This window comes from Kogia breviceps, chromosome 12 (genome assembly GCF_026419965.1).
Source record: "Kogia breviceps isolate mKogBre1 chromosome 12, mKogBre1 haplotype 1, whole genome shotgun sequence".
In the NCBI taxonomy this organism is placed as follows: Eukaryota; Metazoa; Chordata; class Mammalia; order Artiodactyla; family Physeteridae; genus Kogia; species Kogia breviceps.
Genome location: NC_081321.1, coordinates 93,803,874 through 93,827,993, shown reverse-complemented (window position 1 = coordinate 93,827,993; position 24,120 = coordinate 93,803,874). Strand labels below are relative to the sequence as shown.

The window sequence follows — 24,120 nt, the reverse complement described above, 5'->3', positions numbered from 1 at the left end:
AGTTCGCCAAACAGGGATCGAACCCGTGTTGCCTGCGGTGGAAGCACAGAGTCCTAACTACTGGACCACCAGGGAATTCCCCCTTTATAACTGTATAAATGTCATTGTAGACTGTGCAAGTACATGGACCCAATCCTTTGCTGGTGGATCTGAACCTGGTTGCTTGAACTCAGAGAGGTTCTTGGTCAAAGACGAATTTTTTTTTACCTCTGGGATTTTAACTAACTTGGGCCTAAGGGATCAGTCAGTATTAAACGGTGGTGCTGGCTCTGTGAGAGGCAGTTTTCTTTGCCCTTCTAAAATGGTCTAAATAATTTCAAGGTATGTATGACAAGCACTTGGAAGACATTTCTGGTTGGAATCATTTTTTAATATTTAAATAGAAAAAGTGAGCACTGACTTTTTTTTCCTCTTTTAGACACACGCACGTCTAACAGCCAAAATATGCAGAGGAAATAAGCTCCTGCTCTGTCCTCCACAGTCCCCATCTTGTGGTTGAAGCTGTTGCCAGCCCTCCCTCCATCCTTTCCAACATACACAGAAATTCAGTTTTATCTCGTGTGCACGTCCCTCCCCAATATCCCCATTCTTAAAAACCGAACAGTCGTTAATGGTCAGGGGCACATCCTTCCCGATGGCATCAGTTCCTACCCCACGATGGGATAGTGAGATCTTCCATCAGAAGTAACTTAGTGAAAGGGGTGGGATGGCCGGAGGTGGAGTAACCGTCTGCATTGCTGCACTCTCGTATCAGAGTGAGGACAGAAGAAATAAGTCAGGAGAGCACGGAGGGCACAGCTGCAAGTGAGGAGTCTCTCCATGAGACAATGTGGGGAGAATTCTCCCCACCAAGTTTAGATAGATCAATGTGCCAGAGTTAAAAATAAAAAATAAAAAATAAAAAAAATCCAATAATCAGCAGTTCAAACACTATTGAATTTTCAAACTTCTCCCACCAAGACAGGCCAAACATAGCAGTAACAATCTAGATCTTTCCAGGAAGTGAAGGTAGACCCCCGGGCATTCCTCCTGACAGCCCTGTATTAGGCCCTAGAAGTATCTGGAAAAGAAAAGGAGGTGTGTAAGGCATTGTACAGACCTAGGGCTCTCGTTTTCATCAGACCTGTCCAGGCAGGCAAGGTCTATGAAAACAATGTTGACGACTGAGTCAGGCATCTAAAAGAGTGTGGGCCGGATCCCAATCCCTACCGGCGCATTAAGCGCCCTACCTGGGTGCCGGAGGAATAAACAACTCGTGTCCCCACTACTGGCAAAAAGCCCAGGGCCCGGGCTCACCTGCCGCTGCTGCAGCTGCTGCTGCTGCTCCACCTGCAACTTCTCAGTCTCAAAGACGACCGGAAGGACCAGGATCATGAAAGAGGTGGTGCCAATCCACAAGGCTGCCCTGGAAAACCTGCAGACGGAGCATCAGCATGACGGCGAGACAAAACCACACAGCTTCACCAAGAACTCACTAGTAACCAAATCCCTCACCCTGCACACGCCAGCGTTTTTGGTAAGCGCGTTCTACCCCACTCTTGCACTGTGCTCCTACCGGAAACAGGAGGAGCAGTCTGAACATTCTCCTGAGTTCTCACAGTGCTACTTATACATTAATTATATCACATAATCTGAGATGATCCTCACTTCACAGGCAAGGAAATAGAGACCAAGAAAGGTTAAAGTAGCACCAGTCCAAGGTCACTCAGTGATCTGGCTGGCGGGCTGGCCTCCAACCCAGGTCTGCTGTTCCCAAAGCCCGTGTTCATTCAGGTCACCTCAGTCACCCCAGGCACACCCCAATGCCTTTGCCCTCGTCCCTTACCTGTACATTTTTTGAGCCACGAAGAGGGAGAGCTCAAAAGTGGCTCCAGCCGCGGACCGGACTCTCTCCGGGAACATCTCCGTCAGACCCCACAGTCTCTCCGACAGAGTCTCATCTAACTGTGGTGGAGGAGGCGCGGATAGGGGCCGAAGCAGCGGTAACTACTCCCCGACGCCGGGACACGCCGGTCCCCTGGAGCTAGGGCACCCCGGCCCCAGCGGGGCCTCACCCCGCCTCCCGGAGACGCCTCTGCTCGGACCTCTCCAGGCTCCGCGACGCGCCTTCGTCCCGCTCCTGCAGCACGCGGAGCCCTCACCCCCGCTTCCCGCCCGCATCCTCCCAGCCCCGCTCCGCCCCGCGGCGCCCAGTACCTCCTCGTCGTCTTCCTCCTCCAGCTCCTCCTCAGGTTTCTCGGCATCGCCTTTCGGAAGCAATTCGTCCGGGGACAGCGGCGCCCCAGGGCCGGCAGCGGCGGCAGCCATGGCTGTGGGAACACCGGAAGCGGAAGAGAAGAGGCGAGTGCGGCGTCGACGGCGGACAGAGCCGCCCTTCCGGGAGCCGGAGGCTGGAGGGCTGTGGAAGAGCGCCACCCTCTGGTAGGCGAGCTTCACCGGTCTTCAGCAAAGGGCGGCCGGGAGGTCGGAGAACGTGAGACACGTGGGAAACTTATTAAAGCCCCGAATCGGGGTGCGTCAGCGGTGATCCTGTTCTGTGGGCTTAGGGTGAGCCCGAAACTCTGCATTTTAACAAGCCTCCCAGAGATCACACGTAGACAAACACGAATCCTGTTTCATTTCCCTGAGGGCTGTGTTTGGTAGGAGTAAATTAGAGATTTGGAGATCTATTGGTCTTCTGGGAAAACGTCAAGTAAACGGTCCCAATGTACTAAAGCAAAGGCGAGTGGGTACCAGGCACTGTTGGTGCGTGCGAAGGGCGGGGGTGGGAGGGGCGCTCATTTAATCTTTACATCAACCCACCGAGGTGCTACTCTCCCCATTTTTTTTTTTTTTTTTTGGCCGGGCCATGCCGCACGCAGGAACTTAGTTCCCCAACCAGGGATGGAACCAGTGCCCCCTGCACTGGGAGCCGAGAGTCTTAACCACTGGACTACCAGCGAAGTCCCTATTGTCCCCATTTTAGAAATGAGGAGATTGAGGCACAGTACGGGGTTGCTGCAAGTATTTCTGAAGGATGGATTTAAAGATGTGGGTTTGCTGGCCAAAAAGTATAAACATTTAAAATTTTGGTAGGTCTTAGCTAATTGCCCTCGGAATTATTATATCACATACTTTCACAATAGTAAATGGAAGTGTCCTTTTCTCCACACCCTCCCCAGCATTAGGTATTATCCATATTTTCATATGATGGATGAAAATGCTTTTTATAATGTGTCCCACAAGTTATTAATACAAGGGTAATTTGATATACCTCTTTAGACAACTGACCATGGAACCGAATCTGATACTTGAGAGACTTGTCCTGTGCTTACATATTCCGGGGAGGGGGGGCGGGGTTTGCACTTTCTCCAGATAAGAGTCCTCAGTCCTCTTTATCTTTGGACAGGGCAGCTCTAACTACAAAAAGTCTTCATGTCACAAAAGGGTGCCTACTGTCTGATTCCATTAGGTAAAGTTAAAAGACAGGCAAAACCAATCTATGGTGAGAAAGGTAGTGATTCCCTTTGAGGAGGAAGAGGAGGTAATATTTGGGAAGGCAGGAGAGTTTCTGGGGTGCTGGTAAAGTTCTATTTCTTGACGTGTGTGGTGTTAACATGGGTATGCCCATTTTGGATAATTCATCAGGCTGTACATTTATGAATTATACTTTTTGCATGTATTTAAATTTTTCTTTAAAGTAGGCTTGAAACCAAGCAGGACCCTGTGGGTCCCTCCCGGGTACAAATCCTTTCCCTGTCCCTGTTTCTTGTTTGTAGGAAACAGGCTTCTTTCAGCTTCCCTGACCTTCCCCGAGTTCCAAAGGGCAGGTTCAAACAGTTGCTAATCAGGGAAGGGGGGGAATGCAGAAACAAGGGAGGAGCAGTCAAGAAACAGTGCAGCGATCCTGGTTCCTCCTCAAGAGATATACATCTTTGGGTTCTTCTGCAGGAACTAAGGTCCCCACGCAGGTGGAGGATGGTAAACTCAGGCTGAGAGCAAGATTCCTGCAGCACCGCTCTGTTACCTCACCACCAACCAATCAGAAGAAAGTCTGCACACAGTGGAAGATAAGGAAGACCCTGACCCTCTCCCCAAATGATTCTCCCAGAATCTTTGGAGTTGGTTTTTGGACATGAGTCTGCCTTCTCCCCAGGTTGCTGACCTCCTGAATAAAGCAACCCTTCTTTTCCAACCAACACTTGTCTGAGTATTGGCTTTCGAGCAGTGAGCAGCTGAACCTGAGTTAGTAACAGGTTAGCTCTACATAAATGCACGGGCCATCAAACGCCAATGGCTTTTGATTCTCTCATGGGCTCTTTTAAGAAATGCTGGAAGACCAACACTCTTGAAGGGTAGAGAAGGCAGTCTTATGTGGAAACTACAGACATCACTGACTCTGACGAAATAAAATTCATATTTTATGGCAAGACAAGAAAAATTTAAACATAAAATCTTTCTTTGCCTGTTTGGGCCTCCTCCCTCCCCTTTAGTGTGTATTGTGCACCTGCATTAACCAGACCTCCTTAGGAGATAACCTTCCTTCTTGTAAAAGGCCATGATGACCCATGACCCACTACTCCCTGTGTACACATAGATCCGGATTGTGTAAACTGTCAATAATATGTCATTTAACATATAGCACTCTGTCTCAAAAACTTATATAACTGTGCTTTGACCTCTAACAGATGGAAAAATTCTCAGAGCTTTCTGAGAGGCTTTCTCCAGGTCATAATCCTCAATTTGGATCAAATAAAAGCCTCCATTTCTTTCTTAGGTTGACTGATTAATCTTTTTTTTTTTTTCCATTGACAACTCCAAGTGGAAAGTCACAATGCTAATATGAAAAAGTTTTTGGAAAACTATGACCAATTAATTTTGTTTACATTCACAAACAGTACATGATTTTTTTAAAAAATCTATGTTGAAGGCTGAAAGAGCTCTTTCAATATTTATAAAATTGTCAAAGGATAAGAAAGCATATTGGGAGTCATGCCATGTAGAGTATTCAAACCTTAGGAATAGACGTGATGATCCAGAAAAGGCAAAGTGAGAAAGAGCCCTGTGGAGTCAGACAGGTCAGGGGGTACTTAGTCAAAATCATAGACAGAAAGTGGAATGGTGGTTGCCGGAGGCTGGCAGGGAGGAGGAGATGGGGAGTTCGTTTTTGATGGGTAGACAACAGCTTCAGTTTTACAAGATGAACAGTTATGGAGATGGGTGGTGGTGATGGCTGTACAACAGAATGAATGTACTAATATTGCTTAACTGTATGCTTTAAAATAGTTAAGATGGTAAATTTTATGTTATGCGTTTTGCCACATAAAACAATTTAATTAAAAGCCAAAAAAATCAGAGTAATAACAACAACAAGAAAAACAGAACAACTATCCCCCAAAAAAGGTCAGGGGTGGGGAGGGGCACCTTCTTGCCCCAATCCAAGAGATCTGAGGAGGAGCTGCTGGAGATGAAGAAGGAAACCTTCACTGAAGGTTTCAAGGGGAAATGCTGTGGCAGCAAAGGAGACATATGGTAACATTGATGCCAGCCCAGGGGCCTCAAGCGAGGCACAAGGGTGCCATCAAGTAAGTGGTAATGTCCCATGCTGGGCACAAAGCTGACTCTGCCGTCTGGATGACGATGAGGTGTCCTAGAAACCCACCCCCCAGTTCTCTCATTCCCTATCCCTCAAGTCCATGGTTTCCACCTTTCCTGTTCCTGTCTTGTCAGAATGTGAAACTGGTAATATAGTAGTTCCTAATTCAGTTTGGTTCGGTGTGGGGCGTAGATCCCTCTGAGAATTTTACAAAAGCTGTAAGTACTCCCCCCCAATAAAACATACACATTAGCCCATATCTGTACAACTGTGCATATGGATCCCCTTGTTAAGCCTCAAACTGTAAGATTTCCTGATTGTTTTGCACTCCCTCCCTCACACCCGCAGAACTTTCAATGTCAGCTCTTCAGTAACAGTTCTTCCCTAATCTGACACTCAGCTCAGAAATTTACAAAACCGTTGCAGTGAATACAAATGATAATGTCAAGTAGACAGCACTATTTACTTGGGTGCCCCCAGAAGTAGTAGATTTGGTCAATAAAAGTTTTGAGGAGGAAGTATTTTAGCCAGAACCTAATAGATGTGTCGGACAAAAAGGTAAATCTTTAAAGTATGTAGCTTTTTTTTTTTTTTTTTCTTTTTTTGGGCCACACTGTCCAGCTTTCAAGATCTTAGCTCCCTGACCAGGGATTGAACCTGGGTCCTCAGCAGTGAAAGCACAGTCCTAACCACTGGACTGCCGGGGAATTCCTGAAAGTACGTAGCATTTCAGTGGGGGGAAAAAACCAGCAAGGGTTAGGGTGGTGACATATAGCTGATTCTTTTTCCTGTTTCTTACAGATTTTCATTAACAGGATTATCCTTGACTCAGCTCACACACCACATCCATCAGCAAAGTTACAATTTGATGGTGGGCTCCACCTTCAATTCCTGCCTAGAATCTGACTTCACCTCCTCTACTGCCGCTTCCCTGGTCCCAGCCTTGCGCTCTTCAGTCTGTTCTGACCACACAGAAGCCGGAGGGATTTTTTTTTTTTTTTTAAGTCAATCATAGCATTCCTCTGCTGAAACTCACCAGTGGCTTGCTTCCCTCATCACCCCCAATACAAGTCCTTCCTCACTGCAGAGCTGTCCCACACGGCTGCAGCCCCCTCAGGTGCCAGTGGTGGTGCGGAGGGGGCCAGGACCCACGTCACTATGACAATCAAACGTGCCCCTGCTGACTCCAAAGGTTTCAGTCCTAGCTCCTTCCCTCCCAGCTGTATCACCTTGCTGGGCTTTTTCTTCATCTAAAAGCAGGGGAGGACGATAACAAACTTGAAAAATTCTCATGAGAATTAGAGATACAGCCCTTCTTTGGTTTATATCCCAATAAACCCACCATAAGTTGAAAATATAAGTCGAAAATGCAATGTAATACCCCAACCTACCAGACGTCGTAGCTGAGCCAACTTACATGTGCTCAGAACACTTACATTAGCCTACAAGTGGGCAAAATCACCTAACACAAAGCCTATTTTACAGAAAGTGTTGAATATCTCGGGTAATTTTTCAGATACTGTACTGAAATGAAAATGAAAAACGGAGTGGCTGTCTGGGTCCACACTGGTTTTCAGCGTGTTGATTGTTTATCCTCGTGGCCGCATGCCGGTGGGGGGGGCCGCATGCCGGGGGGGGGGGGGGCGCATGCCGGTGGGGGGGCCGCATGCCGGTGGGGGGCCGCATGCCGATGGGGGGGCCGCATGCCGGTGGGGGGCCGCATGCCGATGGGGGGGCCGCATGCCGGTGGGGGGGCCGCATGCCGGTGGGGGGCCGCATGCCGATGGGGGGGCCGCAGCTCACTGCCACTGCCTCACATCACGAGCATCGTATTGCATTTTGCTGGCCCGGAAAATGATCAAAATTCAAAATTCGAAGTACAGCTTACACTAAATGCGTATCACTTTTGTACCACCATAAAGTCAAAAAATTGTAAGTTGAACCATCATAAGTCAGGGGGACTGTCTACAGATGTCTGGTATCCAGGGTGCGGGGTAAATGGTTGCTAATGATACTGGTCAAGGAATAAGCAAACTCTCAATTGCGCCTATTATCTGCACCTGAAGATTTACACCCTCATATAACGTCCTTTTCCAATGTCTTCTGAATTAGTCTCTCCTATTATCCGGAAGGAAGGTTATGGGCTGGGCCTACAGATCATGCTTCTCTATCCATCCCCCAAGGAGCTGGCCCTGAGGAGGGCCTACGCACAGCAGCCTCCCTTCGAGGCAGCCCCCCACCCAGCTCCCCTCTTTCGCTGCGGGCTGGGAGTCAGCAGGCTCCCACACTTCCGCTGTGTGATCCTAGACCAGTTTCGGAGCCTCCTGGGCTTTGGTTCCCTAACTGCCCGCAGGCACGCTGGCTGATAGGCCCTGCCCCACAGGGCTGAGCTGAGGGGGAAGTGAGAGTGTGAGCAACACGTGGGGCCCACCCAGGTGGGTAACGGGTGTTCTGACCTTAGTAGCCATCCTGGTCTAAAGCCTGGGCCTCTGCGTCCCCACCCGCAGGGCCTCCCCCCTTGACTTCGGAAGCTCGGCTGCCTGGCTCCCTCCCCAGCCAGAGAAGCCCAGCTCACCCGAAGACAGATTCCCACTCCAGGAAACTAGGCCCCCATCCCAACCACTCGGTCCCTGCCCGGTCCAGGCTACTTCCAACACCCCGAAAGAGGAAGGCAGGGGAATCTGAGCAGAGAGACTGCTCTGTTCCAGATCAGCCGCTGCCAACGCCCGGGAAGCCGGAATGCTTCCTCTGCAATGGCGACCTTCCCCCACGACCTAAAAGTTCTGCCTTCGGATGGAGCGTCGGAAGCTTAGAACCCAGCCTCCACTATTTACTTCTTCAAGAACTGATGTTTCTTTTTTCAGTCACTTTGGCCAGAGAGAGATTACAGAACATCATTTAATTTAAAAAAGTAGGGTAAACGGGAAAGTAGCACAAAAATATAGTGTTGCCGTGGGAGGTCAGCGCTTGCCGGAGGCTGCGGATCTGGGGAACGAGTATTCTTTAAAGGAGGGAGAGAGTGGCCTGAAGGGCGGAGAACCGGGAGAGCTTCTTAGCTGAGACCCCTAGCAACAAGGCTCTGTACACCTGATGCCACACCACGCACAACAGCGTGAGGGGATGATACGACGAACTCCGTCCGATGAGGGTGAGCCTGGGCCCCGGGCATTTGTGTGTTAAGTGACTGGAGGACACCCAAAGGCCTCCGTCACCCCAGACCTCCCTGAGGAGGCCTGGAATCCACGACGTTGTCACCTTCCTACCGCCAACCTAAGGGGCCGGTGCCTTTCGGCCCCCTTACATGATCCTCTCTCCCAGGACCTAGTCCACTGGTTTGGTTAAAAATTCCCTCAGCCACGCCCTCCTCTCCTGACGAATGGGCTTCCCCCCCTGTGCTCCTAACGGGTGTCTCTGGGGTCTTCATTTTCTCCGGCGGCTGACACTCTTCAGTTCATCCAACTCCTTCTCCATTAAGTGGGATTCGGCAGTGGTCTCAGAGAGCTGGAAGTAGGGCAGCAAACCGTTATAAAGAAGGATGGTTCTGGGCTACGGTTCAGGTTGGCAAGGCCAGCCCCGCGCGCTGGGAGAAGCCCCAGGGCATTTCCCTTAACGCTGCCGGCAGCCTCCACGACGGGAACCCCTTGGTAACTGGGCAGAAAGTAACCTCCTGATGACCCAGGGCCTCAAGCGCTTGAAGAACATTCACCAGCCATTCTGCCAACATTTTTGATCACCTAGGACTGCGTGGCACTCACTGAGCGAAGGACACCAGGTTTCGGGGGATGAAAAAGGCAAATATTGGTGATTTTAAGGTTAAAGGACTAAGGTCTAAGTTGCTTCTGAGTCGTGACTCACATAAAAATGTTTAAAGAAGCGTGCCACTTCCCGCATCAGAATCCTTCAGTGGCCTTTAGAGCAGAGGGTGGAAGACACTCCAGGCAGGGACGGAGAGATACAAACTCCAGAGGTCAGCTTACTGTGAAACAGAAGAGCTGCACTTCCTGAGCAAGACGCTATTCCAAAAGCTTTGCTTACATTATTAACTCACTAATGAGGTAGATCCTACGATCGTGCCCATTTTATTGCTGAAGATACTACGTTTCTTACAGATACAGAGCAGTTAAGTAACTGGCCTGAAGTCACACAGCCAGTGGTGGAGCTGGGCCAGGGACCTGGGCAGTTTAGCTCTAGACACATGCTCTTTTTTTTTTTTTTTTTTTTTTTTTTTTTTTTTTTATTTTTTTTTTTTGCGGTACGCGGGCCTCTCACTGTTGTGGCCTCTCCCGCTGCGGAGCACAGGCTCCAGACGCGCAGGCTCAGCGGCCATGGCTCACGGGCCCAGCCGCTCCGCAGCATGTGGGATCCTCCCGGACCGGGGCACGAACCCACGTCCCCTGCATCGGCAGGCGGACTCCCAACCACTGCGCCACCAGGGAAGCCCTAGACACATGCTCTTAACCACCGCAGTGTGTGCTCTGCTGCCTCTCAACCAACCATCACACACACAGTCCTAGGCTCAACAGGTTGTGGGTTTTTATAAGCCACAGGAAACCGATGCCAACGCCGAGAGTGCCCCTTGGCAGGTCTGCGCGGGCACTGACCAATGGCTGCGTGGTGCAGGACCTCGCCCAGCCAGGAGCAGGCTGTCCTTCTTCCGGAACGCCTTCATCCCAGCCTCCATTCCCGCCTTTCTCTTTCCACATTCAGCTCAAATATCCCTTCCCCTGCAACATCCTCCTGACTGGACTGAATGAATCTCTCTCGCCCATGTGTGGATGCCAGGCCCCGGACAGACTTTAATCACTGCCCTTACCACGAGGCACTGTCACTATGTTTACTGTCTATCTCCCCACTAGACTGGGAGCCCTGGAGGGCGGGGACTGTGTCTGATTTGGTGTTGTATCTTTGGATTCACAGCAATGTACCTGAGCAAACTGGCACTCGAGCGGTGTGGGCTGGCTGGAAGGACTCGCAGTGGACCCGCCCAAGGAAAGCCAAGGCTTCCCTCCCCACCACCCTTCTCACCATGTCCAGCAGGATGTCCACCTTCAGCCGCAAGAGATTGTTCTCTTCCTCCAGCTGCTGGTTCCGCCTCCGGAGGCGCTGGGCCTCCCTCCGGTCCACACCTCCACTAATCCCTGTCTCTGGTGGAAGGACACAAGCAGCAGTCACAAGGGGTCTTCCTTCCACCATCTTGCTGGGCAAAATGGTAGGAAATGCAGCCCACCTGCTATCCACTGGCCGTTTTCAAACTTCAGGCTCTGCCCGGCCAGGTTCATGGTGGGCGTTCCATAGTCAAGGCCCAGCTCCACCTCCCGGGTCGACCGATCCAACTGTGGGGGAGACGCGCATGCTGGCTTCGGGAAGCCCGAGCACAGGAGGTCTGGGCCCAGCACCTCTTCTGCTAACGGTGTGATCCCAACAACTAATTTCTTCTCTATAATCGTTACCCAGCACATTTAGTAATTGTTTTTAAGTCAGAAAATTAAATAAGGTATCCTCAAAACTTTTAAACTGTAAGAGACAAGAAATGTACAGCTTTATACCATAGGTAGTTTCTGGAAAAGCTATATATGTTGAAATTTGCAAACTGAATTATTTCGTATCTACAGGGCACATAGCAGTTTAAGAAATCCTACTATAAATTTTGAATAAAGTGAAAAATTCTTTTTACATGTAATAAGCCCGAGCTATCATTTGTTTCTTATGGAGCTACGTGTGTCCTGGAAAAGGCATAAAATGCTAAGGCCCAATGAGTAGTAGTAGCTGTTCTTTAATATGTTTTTCAGTGTTTCTACAGCTCACTGAGCGCCCAGCCTGCACCAGGACTGGTACTGGATACACAGAAATGAATGCAACCCCTCTGCCCTCAAGGAGCCCAGAAACTGTCTTTGGAGCTGTGATGCATCCTTTTGAACGCTCTTAATGATAGCAAAACATCATCCTTTGAGAATAAATTTGATTCTTAGACATGACTAAAACTGATTCCTGGACAAGTCTTGGGAGTAAAGTGAAGTCAAACTGGATAACATCATTTGGTCCCCCCAATCATCGTGAGGACGACTGTCTTTTAAGGTTCTTCAACAAGCTCTGACAAGAATTCCCAAAAAGGAGTTAAAAAACGTTTTCAACACAGACCTACTAGAGCATGGACTTGAGGATATGGGGAGGGGGAAGGGTGGGCTGTGACGAAGTGAGAGAGTGGCAGGGACATATACACACTACCAAATGTAAATTAGATAGCTAGTGGGAAGCTGCCGCATAGCACAGGGAGATCAGCTGGGTGCTTTGTGACCACCTAGAGGGGTGGGATAGGGAGGGTGGGAGGGAGGGACACGCAAGAGGGAAGAGATATGGGAACATATGTATATGTATAACTGATTCACTTTGTTGTAAGGGAGAAACTAACACACTATTATAAAACAGTTATACTCCAATAAAGATGTTAAAAAAAATGTTTTCAGCAGTAGCAATAGTATGAATTAAAAGGATGCCCTCCCACGAGGATACCTCTGGAGGACCACACTTTCCATAAGAAACCACGCTCGATGCTCCGGTCACGCTGCACACCAGGTCGAGCCCCGAGCTGACACTCACATTATGCAGGTTGGAGAGAGACGCAGACTTCCGAGGGGGCGTCTTCTTCGGGCTGAATGTACTCCCAAAGAGAGGCATCTTTGGCCTGATGAAGGAAAGGTCAATGCTCCCTTCTCCTAGGGTCAGAAAAAGTCAGGGATACAAAGAGTTGGGTCAGCGACCTTGCACCCCTGTCCTGGAATCATGAAAACACACACCTTATCATGTAGCCATTAACAATCCTGGGTGACGATCCTCAGCTCCCACGTGCTGAGCGCTCACTACGTGCTAGGCATAGTGCCCAAACCTTGGCAACATCTCAGGCCTCACAACCACTCTTTGTTTAGTTCCTCATCCTATACCTATTTGACAGATGAGGTTTAGAACAACTGAGGTCCTAAGTGTGAGCGAGTATTAGAATGCAGGTCTGTGTGGCTCTACAGTTCACGTTAACCACAGGCAAGTGCCTAAATGGCCTGTCTTCAGTTTTGTCACAAATTGGCATCACCAGATTTACACTCTAGGGCAAGGCATGTGATCCTACTTATTCCTGAGCACTGGCAAAACTCACAGCTCGGGCAACAGCTTCTACGCATACTCCATTTTCAAGAAATGAAGACTTTTCTGGGACTTGCCGTTGTGCTTTTTTATTGGTTTCTTTTTAAGTTTTTTTCATTTTTCTTAAAATTTTATTTATTTTATTTTTTGGCTGCATTGGGTCTTCATTGCTGCGCACGGGCTTTCTCTAGTTGCAGCAAGCGGGGCCTACTCTTTGTTGTGGTGCATGGGCTTCTCATTGCAGTGGCTTCTCTTGTTGCGGAGCACAGGCTCTAGGCGCATGGGCTTCAGTAGCTGTGGCACAAGGGCTCAGCAGCTGTGGCTCACGGGCTCTAGAAAGCAGGCTCAGTAGTTGTGGCGCACGGGCTTAGTTGCTCTGCGGCGTGTAGGATCTTCCCGGACCAGGGTTTGAACCTGTGTCCCCTGCATTAGCAGGCGGATTCTTAACCACTGTGCCACCAGGGAAGTCCTACTGGCTCCTTTTTGATTAAAGTTCTTAATTTTAATGGGATCTTATCAAAAATTTTTTTAATGATTAGTATTTTTGTGTCCTATTTAAGAAATTTTTGCCTAAGGTCACGACATTTTCATATACTAACTTTTGGAAATCTTCTTCTTTCAGCTTTCACATTTAGGATTATGACTCATCTGCAATTAACTTTTGTATGTGGTGTGGGACAGGGTCATGGTTCATTTCTTCCCATGTATTACCCAATTTTAATGTGTAATACACAAACAGCTTAAAAAGATTCCCTCTAAGAAACTGTAGACTGATGATAACAATAATGAAAGCACAGGTGAGCAAAAAGAATCAGAGCTCTCGCTTTTCCTACTCCTAGGTATAAATATCTTCCTTCACCACATTATGAAATAGAAATAGTAAAGACTTTATCATATCTGACAGGAAGTTGGCCAAAATAAGAGGGAATTTCTCAAGACTATCTGAAACAAGGTTTTATGTCAACTATCATTAAACGATAGCTCAAAGTAGGAATTCATCACAGTTAGCAAGACATATATTCAATGAGAAAAGGAAGAAGAAATTCTGTGCTGTTTTCAGTGATGCAGAAATTAACATCACTAAAATTAATCATAAAAGTTTAGAAGCTTCTTTGGAAGCTTTACAATACATATATACACTGTACAGAAATATATGCATATACGCCTTGTAAATAAATAAATAAGACATTTAGAGGTGTGTGCTCATGAGAGTTTTACTAGTGTGTGTTTGTGATTAAAAGCAGTGGTAGAGAGCCCTGAACCAAGATGGCGGAGTAGAAAGACATACTCTCACTCCCTCTTGCGAGAACACCAGAATCACAACTAGCTGCTGGACAATCATCGACATGAAGACACTGGAACTCACCAAACAAAGATACCCCACACCCAAAGACAAAGGAGAAGCCACAATGAGACGGTAGGAGGGGCGCAATCACAGTAAAATCAAATCCCATAACTGCTGGGTGGGTGACTCACAGACTGGAGAACACTTATGTCACAGAAGTCCACCCACTGGAGTGAAGGTTCTGAGCCCCACGTCAGGCTTCCCAACCTGGAGGTCTGGCAATGGGAGGAGGAATTCCTAGAGAATCAGACTTTGAAGGCTAGTGGGATTTGATTGCAGGACTTCGACAGGACTGTGGGAAACAGAGACTCCACTCTTGGAGGGCACACACAAAGTAGTGTGCATATCGGGACCCAGGGGAAGGAGCAGTGACCCCAGGGGAGACTGAACCAGACCTACCTGCTAGTGTTGGAGGGTCTCCTGCAGAGGCGGGGGTGGCTGTGGCTCACCGTGGGGACAAGGACACTGGCAGCAGAAGTTCTGGGAAGTACTCCTTGGCGTGAGCCCTCCCAGAGTCCACCATTAGCCCCACCAAAGAGCCCAGGTAGGCTGCAGTGTTGGGTTGCCTCGGGCCAAACAACCAACAGGGAGGGAACCCAGCCCCACCCATCAGCAGTCAATCGGATTAAAGTTTTGCTGAGCTCTGCCCACCAGAGCAACAGTCAGCTCTACCCACCACCAGTCCCTCCCATCAGGAAACTTGCACAAGCCTCTTAGATAGCCTCATCCACCAGAGGGCAGACAGCAGAAGCAGGAAGAACTACAGTCCTGCAGCCTGTGGAACAAAAACCACATTCACAGAAAGATAGACAAGATAAAAAGTCAGAGGGCTAGGTACCAGATGAAGGAACAAGATAAAACCCAAGAAAAACAACTAAATGAAGTGGAGATAGGCAACCTTCCAGAAAAAGAATTCAGAATAATGATAGTGAAGATGATCCAGGACCTCGGAAAAAGAATGGAGGCAAAGATCGAGAAGATGTAAGAAATGTTTAACAAAGACCTAGAAGAAGTAAAGAACAAACAAACAGAGATGAACAATACAATAACTGAAATGAAAACTACACTAGAAGGAATCAATAGCAGAATAACTGAAGCAGAAGAACGGATAAGTGACCTGGAAGACAGAATGGTGGAATTCACCGCTGCAGAAGAGAATAAAGAAAAAAGAATGAAAAGAAATGAAGACAGCCCAAGAGACCTTGGGACAACATTAAACGCAACAACACTCGCGTCACAGGGGTCCCAGAGGAGAAGAGAGAGAGAAAGGACCCGAGAAAATATTTGAAGAGATAATAGTCGAAACCTTCCCTAACATGGGAAAGGAAATAGCCACCCAAGTCCAGGAAGTGCAGAGAGTCCCATACAGGATAAACCCAAGGAGAAACACACCAAGACACATAGTAATCAAACTGGCAAAAATTAAAGACAAAGAAAAACTTATTGAAAGCAGCAAGGGGAAAATGACAAATAACATACAAGGGAACTCCCATAAGGTTAACAGCTGATTTCTCAGCAGAAACTCTACAAGCCAGAAGGGAGTGACATGATATACTTAAAGTGATGAAGGGGAAGAACCTACAATGAAGATTACTCTACCCCGCAAGGATCTCATGCAGATTTGATGGAGAAATCAAAAGCTTTACAGACAAGCAAAAGCTAAGAGAATTCAGCACCACCAAATCAGCTCTACAACAAACGCTAAAGGAGTTTCTCTAAGTGGGAAACACAAGAGAAGAAAAGGACCTACAGAAACAAATCCAAAACAATTAAGAAAATGGTCATAGGAAGATACATATCGATAATTACCTTCAACGTGAATGGATTAAATGCCCCAACCAAAAGACACAGGCTTGCTGAATGGATACAAAAACAAGACCCATATATAGGCTGTCTACAAAAGACCTACTTCAGACCTAAGGACACATACAGACTGAAAGTGAGGGGATGGAAAAAGATATTCCATGCAAATGGAAATCAAAAGAAAGCTGGAGTAGCAATACTCATATCAGGTAAAATAGACTTTAAAATAAAGAATGTTACAAGTGACAAGGAGGACACTACATAATGATGAAGGGATCAATCCAAGAAGAAGATAAAACAATTATAAATATACATGCACCCAACATAGGAGCACCTCAATACATAAGGCAACTGCTAACAGCTATAAAAGAGGAAACTGACAGTAACACAATAATAGTGGGGGACTTTAACACCTCACTGACACCAATGGACAGGTCATCCAAAATGAAAATAAATAAGGAAACAGAAGCTTTAAATGACACAATAGACAAGATAGATTTAATTGATATTTATGGGACATTCCATCCAAAAACAGCAGATTACACTTTCTTCTCCACTGCACATGGAACATTCTTCAGGATAGATCACATCTTGGGTCACAAATCAAGCCTCAGTAAATTTAAGAAAATTGAAATCATATCAAGCATCTTTTCTGACCACAATGCTATGAGATTAGAAATGAATTACAGGGGGAAACAACATAAAAAACACAAACACATGGAGGCTAAACAATACATTACTAAGTAACCAAGAGATCACTGAAGAAATCAAAGAGGAAATCAAAAAATACCTAGAGCCAATGAGAATGAAAACATGATGATCCAAAACCTATGGGATGCAGCAAAAGCAGTTCTAAGAGAGAAGTTTATAGCTATACAAGCCTACCTCAAGAAACAAGAACAATCTCAAATAAACAATCTGACCTTACACCTAAAGGAAGTAGAGAAAGAAGAACAAACATAACCCAAAGTTAGCAGAAGGAAAGAAATCATAAAGATCAGAGCAGAAATAAATGAAATAGAAACAATGAAAACAATAGCAAAGATCAATAAAACTAAAAGCTGGTTCTTTGAAAAGATAAACAAAATGATAAACCAGTAGCCAGACTCATCAAGAAAAAGAGGGAGAGGACTCAAATCAATAAACTTAGAAATGAAAAAGGAGAAATTACAACAGACACTGCAGAAATACAAAGCATCCTAAGAGAGTACTACAAGCAACTCTATGCCACTAAAATGGACCACCTGAAAGAAGTGGACAAATTCTTAGAAAGGTATAACCTTCCAAGACTGAACCAGGAAGAAATAGAAAATATGAACAGACCATTCACAAGTAACGAAATTAAAAATGTGATTAAAAATCTTTCAACAAACAAAAGTCCAGGACCAGATGGCTTCACGGGTGAATTCTATCAAACATTTAGAGAAGAGCTAACACCCATCCTTCTCAAACTCTTTCAAATAATTTCAGAGGAAGGAACACTCCCAAACTCATTCTATGAGGCCACCATCACCCTGATACCAAAACCAGACAAAGGTACTACAAAAAAAGAAAATTACAGACCAATATCACTGATGAACATAGATGCAAAAATCCTCAACAAAATACTAGCAAACAGAATCCAACAACACATTAAAAGGATCAAACACCATGATCAAGTGGGATTTATCCCAGGGATGCAAGGATTCTTCAATATACGCAAATCAATCAATGTGATATACCGTATTAACAAACTGAAGAATAAAAACCATATGATCATCTCAATAGATGCAGAAAAAGCTTTTGACAAAATTCAACACCCATTTATGATAAAAACTCTCCAGAAAGTGGGCAAAGAGAGAACCTACCTCAACATAACAAAGGCCATACACGACAAACCCACAGCAAACATCATTCTCAAAGATGAAAAACAAAACATTTCCTCTAAGATCAGGAACAAGACAAGGATGTCCACTGTCACCACTATTATTCAACATAGTTTAGGAAGTCCTAGCCACAGCAATCAGAGAAGAAAAAGAAATAAAAGGAATACAAACTGGAAAAGAAGAAGTAAAACTGTCACTGTTCGCAGATGACACGATACTATACATAGAGAATCCTAAAGATGCCACCAGAACACTACTAGAGCTAGTCAATGAATTTGGTAAAGTTGCAGTTTACAAAATTAATGCACAGAAATCTCCTGCATTCCTATATACACTAATGATGAAAAATCTGAAAGAGAAATTAAGGAAACACTCCCATTTACCATTGCAACAAAAAGAATAAAATACCTAGAATAAACCTACCTAGGGAGGCAAAAGACCTGTATGCAGAAATCTATAAGATACTGATGAAAGAAATTAAAGATGATACCAAAAGATGGAGAGATTATACCATGTTCTTGTATTGGAAGAATCAATATTGTGAAAATGACTATATCACTCAAAGCAATCTACAGATTCAATGCAATCCCTATCAAATTACCAATGGCATTTTTTACGGAACTACAATAAAAAATCTTAAAATTTGTATGGAGACACAAAAGACCCCGAATAGCCAAAGCAGTCTTGAGGGAAAAAAACGGAGCTGGAGGAATGAGACTCCCTGACTTCAGACTATACTACAAAGGTACAGTAATCAAGACAATATGGTACTGGCACAAAAACAGAAATACAGATCAATGGAACAAGATAGAAAGCCCAGACATAAACCCACGCACCTATGGTCAACTAATCTATGACAAAGGAGGCAAGGATATACAATGGAGAAAAGACAGTCTCTTCAACAAGTGGTGCTGGGAAAACTGGACAGCTACATGTAAAAGAATGAAATTTGAACACTCCCTAACACCATACACAAAAATAAACTCAAAATGGATTAAAGACCTAAATGTTATGACTGGACACTATAAAACTCTTAGAGGAAAATGTAGGAAGAACACTCTTTGACATAAATCACAGCAAGATCTTTTTTGATCCACCTCCTAGAGTAATGGAAATAAAAACAAAAATAAACAAATGGGACCTAATGCAACTTCAAAGCTTTTACACAGCAAAGGAGATCATAAACAAGACGAACAGACAACCCTCAGAATGGGAGAAAATATTTGCAAATGAATCAACGGACACAGGATTAATCTCCAAAATATATAAACAGCTCATGCAGCTCAATATTTTAAAAAATGAACAACCCAATCCAAAAATGAGCAGACGACCTAAATAGACATTTCTCCAAAGAAGACATACAGATGGCCATGAAGCACATGAAAAGCTGCTCAACATCACTAATTGTTAGAGAAATGCAAATCAAAACTGCAATGAGGTACCACCTCACACCAGTTAGAATGGGCGTCATCAGAAAATCTACAAACAACAAATGCTGGAGAGGGTGTGGAGAAAAGGGTACCCTCTTGCACTGTTTGTGGGAATGTAAATTGATACAGCCACTATGGAGGTTCCTTAAAAAACTAAAAATAGAATTCCCATATGATCCAGCGAACCCACTACTGGGCATATACCCAGAGAAAACCATAATTCAAAAAGACACATGCACCCAAGTGTTCATTGCAGCACTATTTACAATAGCCAGGTCATGGAAGCAACCTAAATGCCCATCGACAGACGAATGGATAAAGAAGATGTGGTACATATATACAATGGAATATTACGCAGCCATAAAAAGGAATGAAATTGGGTCATTTGTTGAGACGTGAATGGATCTAGAGACTGTCATACAGAGTGAAGTAAGTCAGAGAGAGAAAAACAAATATCGTATATTAACGCATTATGTGGAACCTAGAAAAATGGTACAGATGAACCAGTTTGCAGGGCAGAAATTGAGACACAAACGTAGAGAACAAACGTATGGACACCGAGGGGGGAAAGAGGCTGTGGGGTGGGGGTGGGGGGGTGATGAATTGGGCGATTGGGATTGACATGTGTACACTAATGTGTATAAAACTGATGACTAATAAGAACCTGCTGTATAAAAAAATAAATTAAATTAAATTCAAAAAAAAAAAAAAAAAACAGCGGTAGACCCACAACCTGGAAGATGGCATTTGGGGTGGGGCACAACACTTTAGGACTTGGACAAACCAGAATGATTCCAGCTTGGTGGTGGGCAGGACAGCACTGAGGACTAAGATGATGAGGGAATTTGAAGCTGTGCTATCATGTCATGCAAAACACAGTGGAAGCCCCTGGCATTGTTTCTGCTGGAGAAAAGAAAAAGGGTGGAAGAGGGAAGACTATTAATCTTATGTCTACAGAGGACGGAACAGGAATGAAATGGGAATATCCAGGAAGAAAGATTTTTAACTCAAAAAAGAAAAGGTCACAACAAAAACTAACTAATATCACTTCCTGCGTATCCACTAGGGTTTGGACACAATGCTAGGCACACTTCATAAATTTCTTTTATTCTCTGTAGTAACCCCATAAGGTAATTTTCCTGTCCATATCAGAGATGAGAAAACTAGGGCTCGGAGAAGTTTTCCAATTTTCCCAAGGTCCACAGCCATGGTCAGCTGGCTAAAGATGTATACCAAATTATCCTTGTATTAGTAACTTGTGGGGGAGACTTCCCTGGTGGCACACTGGTTAAGAATCCTCCTGCCAGTGCAGGACACATGGGTTCGATCCCTGGCCCGGGAAGATCCCACATGCCGCGAAGCAACTAAGCCCGTGCACCACAACTACTGAGCCTGCACTCTAGAGCCCACGAGCCACAACTACTGAGCCCGCGTGCTGCAACTACTGAAGCCCGTGTGCCTAGAGCCCATGCTCCACAACAAGAGAGGCCACCACAATGAGAAGCCCGCACACCACAACAAAGAGTAGCCCCCACTTGCCACAACTAGAGAAACCCACGCACAGCAACGAAGACCCAATGCAGTGATAAATAAATAAATGTATTAAATAAATAAATAAATAAAATTTTTAAATTTTAAAAATTAAAAAAATTTTAAATTAAAAAATCAAAAGATAAATTAAAAATTAAAAGAAAACTTGTGGGGTACATCATAAAAGGAAGCATTTGCATCCATCACATTGGCAAAATTTAAGAGCTCAATAATATCCAATGCTGGTGAGGGTATGGAGAAAAAGATACTTTCATTTACTCTTCGTGGAAACATAAGATGCTATCATTTTTTCAATTAGGCAAAACCTAGCAAAGTTTTTCATGTGCATACTTTTGGGGCAGCAGATCTGCTTCTAAAAACTCTCCTCCAGAAAGAATTGGACATGTTCACACAAATGTTCTCTATCGTTGATACAGCGAAAAATAAGAAACAATTCAAAATGCCTACCAATGGTTGGTGTAGCCAAATACATCGTGGCACATTCTTATAAGGGAGTCCTAGATGGCAAGTAAAGACAGAGAGATAGCTGTACATGGACCACTCTAATATTAAGAAAGCATGCGAGGAACTTCCCTGGTGGTGCAGTGGTTAATAATCTGCTTGCCAATTCAGGGGATATGGGTTCGAGCCCTGTTCTGGGAAGATCCCACATGCCTCAGAGTAACTAAGACCGTGCACCACAACTGCTGAGGCTGCGCTCCAGAGCCCAAGAGCCACAACTACTGAGCCCACATGCCTAGAGCCTGTGCTCCGCAACAAGAGAAGTCACCGCAATGAGAAGTCCGCGCAACACAGCGAAGAGTAGCCTCCACTCTCTGCAACCAGAGAAAGCCCGCCCACAGCAACGAAGACCAAACGCAGCCAAAAATAAATTAATTTTTAAAAAAAGCAAGCGACAGAACAATGTGTATACTATAGTCTCACATGAGAAGACAAAAAGAAAATAAAAAGCGAGAATATAGGTCACTAAATAAAAAAGATTTGAAGGGATAAACTGCACACAGTGGTTAAATCTGGGAAAGGAAGTAGGACGGCTGACTCAACTGAATTTGCCATTTTAAAAAACTTTTAATTTTAATTCTAATTTTTTTTGGCCGAGTCACGCAGCTTGCAGGATCTTAACTCCCCAACTAGGGATGGAACCTGGGCCCCTGGCAGTGAGAGCACCGAGTCCTAACCACTGGACCGCCAGGGAATTCCCTGAATTTGCCATTTTAAAGGTTAAAAAAAAAAAAAGGCCAAATAGCGGCAAGTTCATGTTACAATATAAAGTTATATTAAAGAAATATATTTCTGGATTTAATGAATTATTACAATGATAATATATCCATATATTACTTATGAAGAAACAAATGAACAAAAAAACAGATAAAAAGCAGTCCCTGCCCCTCCAAGATCTGGAGACCAACTGAAGAAGGAAAAGTAAGCCACGTTGTTCTTGCAAAGCCCGCAGTGGCGCTAAGAGCACTAAGCCTGAGCATATCACCTGGACACAACAGACCAAGTTCTAGGCCTGGCTCTGCCCCTCAGTTGCCTGCTAAACCCTGCCCAAGTTACGTTATTCCTCCAGGTTTTAACGAGGGCACTTCACGCATGACCTCACTAATTCTCACAACACTTAAGCCAAGCACCGTCACCGATACATTACAGATGAGGAAAAGGAAGGGTCTGGACTAGCTTTTAAGTCAGATCCACTCATCCACAAACAACTCTGGATGAGATCCTGGGATCCTAGAACATTAGCGTGGACCAAGAGGTCCCAGCTGTACCCTTGGCCCAGGGAAGCCTTCTTTCCAGTGAAACTCCCTAGAGAGAAAGGGCTCAGCACAAACGACAGCTTCTAGGTTCCAACCATTGCTCTGCTTCTCAACCCCAGTGGGACCCTGCAACTTACCTTCCCTGGGCCCCAAGGATAACAATAGTACCCACTCACAGACTGTTTTGTGCTTTAGTGTTTTTTAAAAACTGTGGCATTTGATGCTCACAACAAACCTGGCAGAAGTAGATCAAGTAGTTTGTTCCTGTCTACAGATCAGAAAACAGGCTTAGAGAAGTTAAGTAACTTGCTCCCAGTCACGCCGTGGGAAGGCGGTAGAATTAGGCTTCAAATAAGGTCTACTCCTCTGTGCTGATATTAATAATCACTTCAACACTGTGCAACGCTTTACAGTTTGCAATGGGCCATAAAATACATTATCTTATTTTATTCTAACAAGAAGGTGAGGAAGCAGTCTCTGGCTTTCATCGGATTCTCAAAGAGTTCAGAGCCAACCAAGTATAAGCCACGCAGGTACACGCCACCCAGGGCTGTTAACTAACGGTAACGAACAAACGTTCATTCGCTAGCTCTCGTTAATCACCTTTACAGCTGACTTATGAGAGGAATTACCACCCCAATTTACAAACGAGGAAACACACTTGGATAAAGGAGGTGACGGGCCTGCAGTAAACCTGGCCCCCGCCCCCTGCTCCGCGCCCTCCGGGTGCCCCAGCTGCGGAGAGGCCCTGGATCCCCTGCGGAACGCCCGGGTGTCCAGCCGTCCTCGGGCCCTCGGGCGACGCCGGGCTCGGAGACGTACCTGACGTGCCCCAAAAGCTGAGGTTCCAAGAGAACCCCCCGACCTCCCGCTAGGTACCCAGCAGAGGCCGCGTCCCCCGCAGCGACCTAGACCACTGGCGCCTCCAGTCCGCGGGCCACGCGCACGCGCACACTCAGCCCCGCCGGGCTCTACCACCGAGGGAGGTGGGGGTGCCCGGCACGGCACGGTCCCCAACGCGAGCCTACGCAAAGCACCAGAAACTCTTGAGGACTACCCCCTATATATTTAATAGAATCCACAAAGGCAGTGTCTTCTGGAGTCATTTCCATGCCCCGTGCTATAGGCTAGGACGAGGAACCACACTCACCCTCCCCACAAACCCCTGGGTCTGGTCTCCCCCGCCTACAGGGGCCGTCGCCGTGGTAACGGCGTCTCGAGGATGAGGTGGAGGCTCGCCACGCCTCCGTTGTCGTGGGAAAGGTGCGAGTGGTGGCTGCGGCCCGCGTTGCCTGGAGAACTTCAGGACTTACAAACGCAAAATGGGCCTCTCCCCGACGTCCCTCCTCCTCTTCCTCCTCCCAAACCACAAAACAAAGCGCACCCCTTCCTGGTGGATGTGGGGACAACGGGTGTCGGGTGTCCCATCCAGAACTTTACGGGGTCCCCTGCGGGAGCCGTGGCGGAATCGGCCCCGCGTTCGTCGGATTCCGCCTATGTCTTCAGGTAAGATGAACAGACAGACAGTGACCCTGCCTGCCAGCCTCCCCACGCCGGGCCTCTCATCGGCTTTGACGGGCAGGGGAACCTGAGGTCAGGGGCCGCTTCAAGGTGGCACAGTGAGCAAGGGGCAGAGAACTACTCGAGAATCAACTCCAGA

General features: G+C 46.2%; 2 protein-coding genes across 5 annotated transcripts; both read right to left on the bottom strand.

Annotated features, from left to right (window-relative positions):
• Positions 1 to 339: 339 nt before the first annotated feature.
• On the bottom strand, positions 340 to 2,342 carry TOMM22 (translocase of outer mitochondrial membrane 22). Its single transcript, XM_059081881.2, has 4 exons — positions 2,197 to 2,342; positions 1,826 to 1,944; positions 1,297 to 1,414; positions 340 to 1,060 (listed from the first exon to the last, which is right to left on the bottom strand). The coding sequence occupies exons 1-4, from the start codon at positions 2,305 to 2,307 to the stop codon at positions 986 to 988; spliced, it is 423 nt and encodes a 140-aa protein (XP_058937864.1). The 5' UTR covers positions 2,308 to 2,342; the 3' UTR covers positions 340 to 985.
• Positions 2,343 to 8,459: 6,117 nt separating this feature from the next.
• Positions 8,460 to 23,416, bottom strand: CBY1 (chibby 1, beta catenin antagonist). Of its 4 annotated transcripts, none has more exons than XM_059081887.2 (5): positions 23,283 to 23,416; positions 12,173 to 12,288; positions 10,803 to 10,908; positions 10,601 to 10,719; positions 8,460 to 9,076 (listed from the first exon to the last, which is right to left on the bottom strand). In XM_059081887.2, exons 2-5 carry the CDS (start codon positions 12,248 to 12,250, stop codon positions 8,996 to 8,998), a joined length of 384 nt encoding a protein of 127 aa, XP_058937870.1. In that variant the 5' UTR covers positions 12,251 to 12,288; positions 23,283 to 23,416; the 3' UTR covers positions 8,460 to 8,995. The 4 variants fall into 4 exon arrangements, with proteins under 4 accessions (XP_058937870.1, XP_066866317.1, XP_058937867.1 ...); XM_067010216.1 differs by having other exon boundaries at positions 12,086 to 12,288; positions 23,283 to 23,409; XM_059081884.2 differs by lacking the exon at positions 23,283 to 23,416 and adding an exon at positions 14,454 to 14,520.
• Between the last annotated feature and the right edge of the window lie 704 nt (positions 23,417 to 24,120).

Bases quoted from the DNA above. Each gene is read 5' to 3' on its own strand.
- TOMM22 (XM_059081881.2), bottom strand. From the start codon at position 2,307: ATGGCTGCCGCCGCTGCCGGCCCTGGGGCGCCGCTGTCCCCGGACGAA. The intron at 1,945-2,196 runs GTACTGGGCGCC...CCTCCACCACAG, and splicing joins AGGAGGAAGACGACGAGGAG to TTAGATGAGACTCTGTCGGA. The intron at 1,061-1,296 runs GTGAGCCCGGGC...TTTCTTTTCCAG, and splicing joins AGCAGCTGCAGCAGCGGCAG to ATACTTCTAGGGCCTAATAC.
- CBY1 (XM_067010216.1), bottom strand. From the start codon at position 12,250: ATGCCTCTCTTTGGGAGTACATTCAGCCCGAAGAAGACGCCCCCTCGG. The intron at 10,909-12,085 runs GTATCCTCGTGG...TCTCCCCCACAG, and splicing joins GAAAGTGTGGTCCTCCAGAG to TTGGATCGGTCGACCCGGGA. The intron at 9,077-10,600 runs GTGAGAAGGGTG...CCCTACTTCCAG, and splicing joins TGGACATCCTGCTGGACATG to CTCTCTGAGACCACTGCCGA.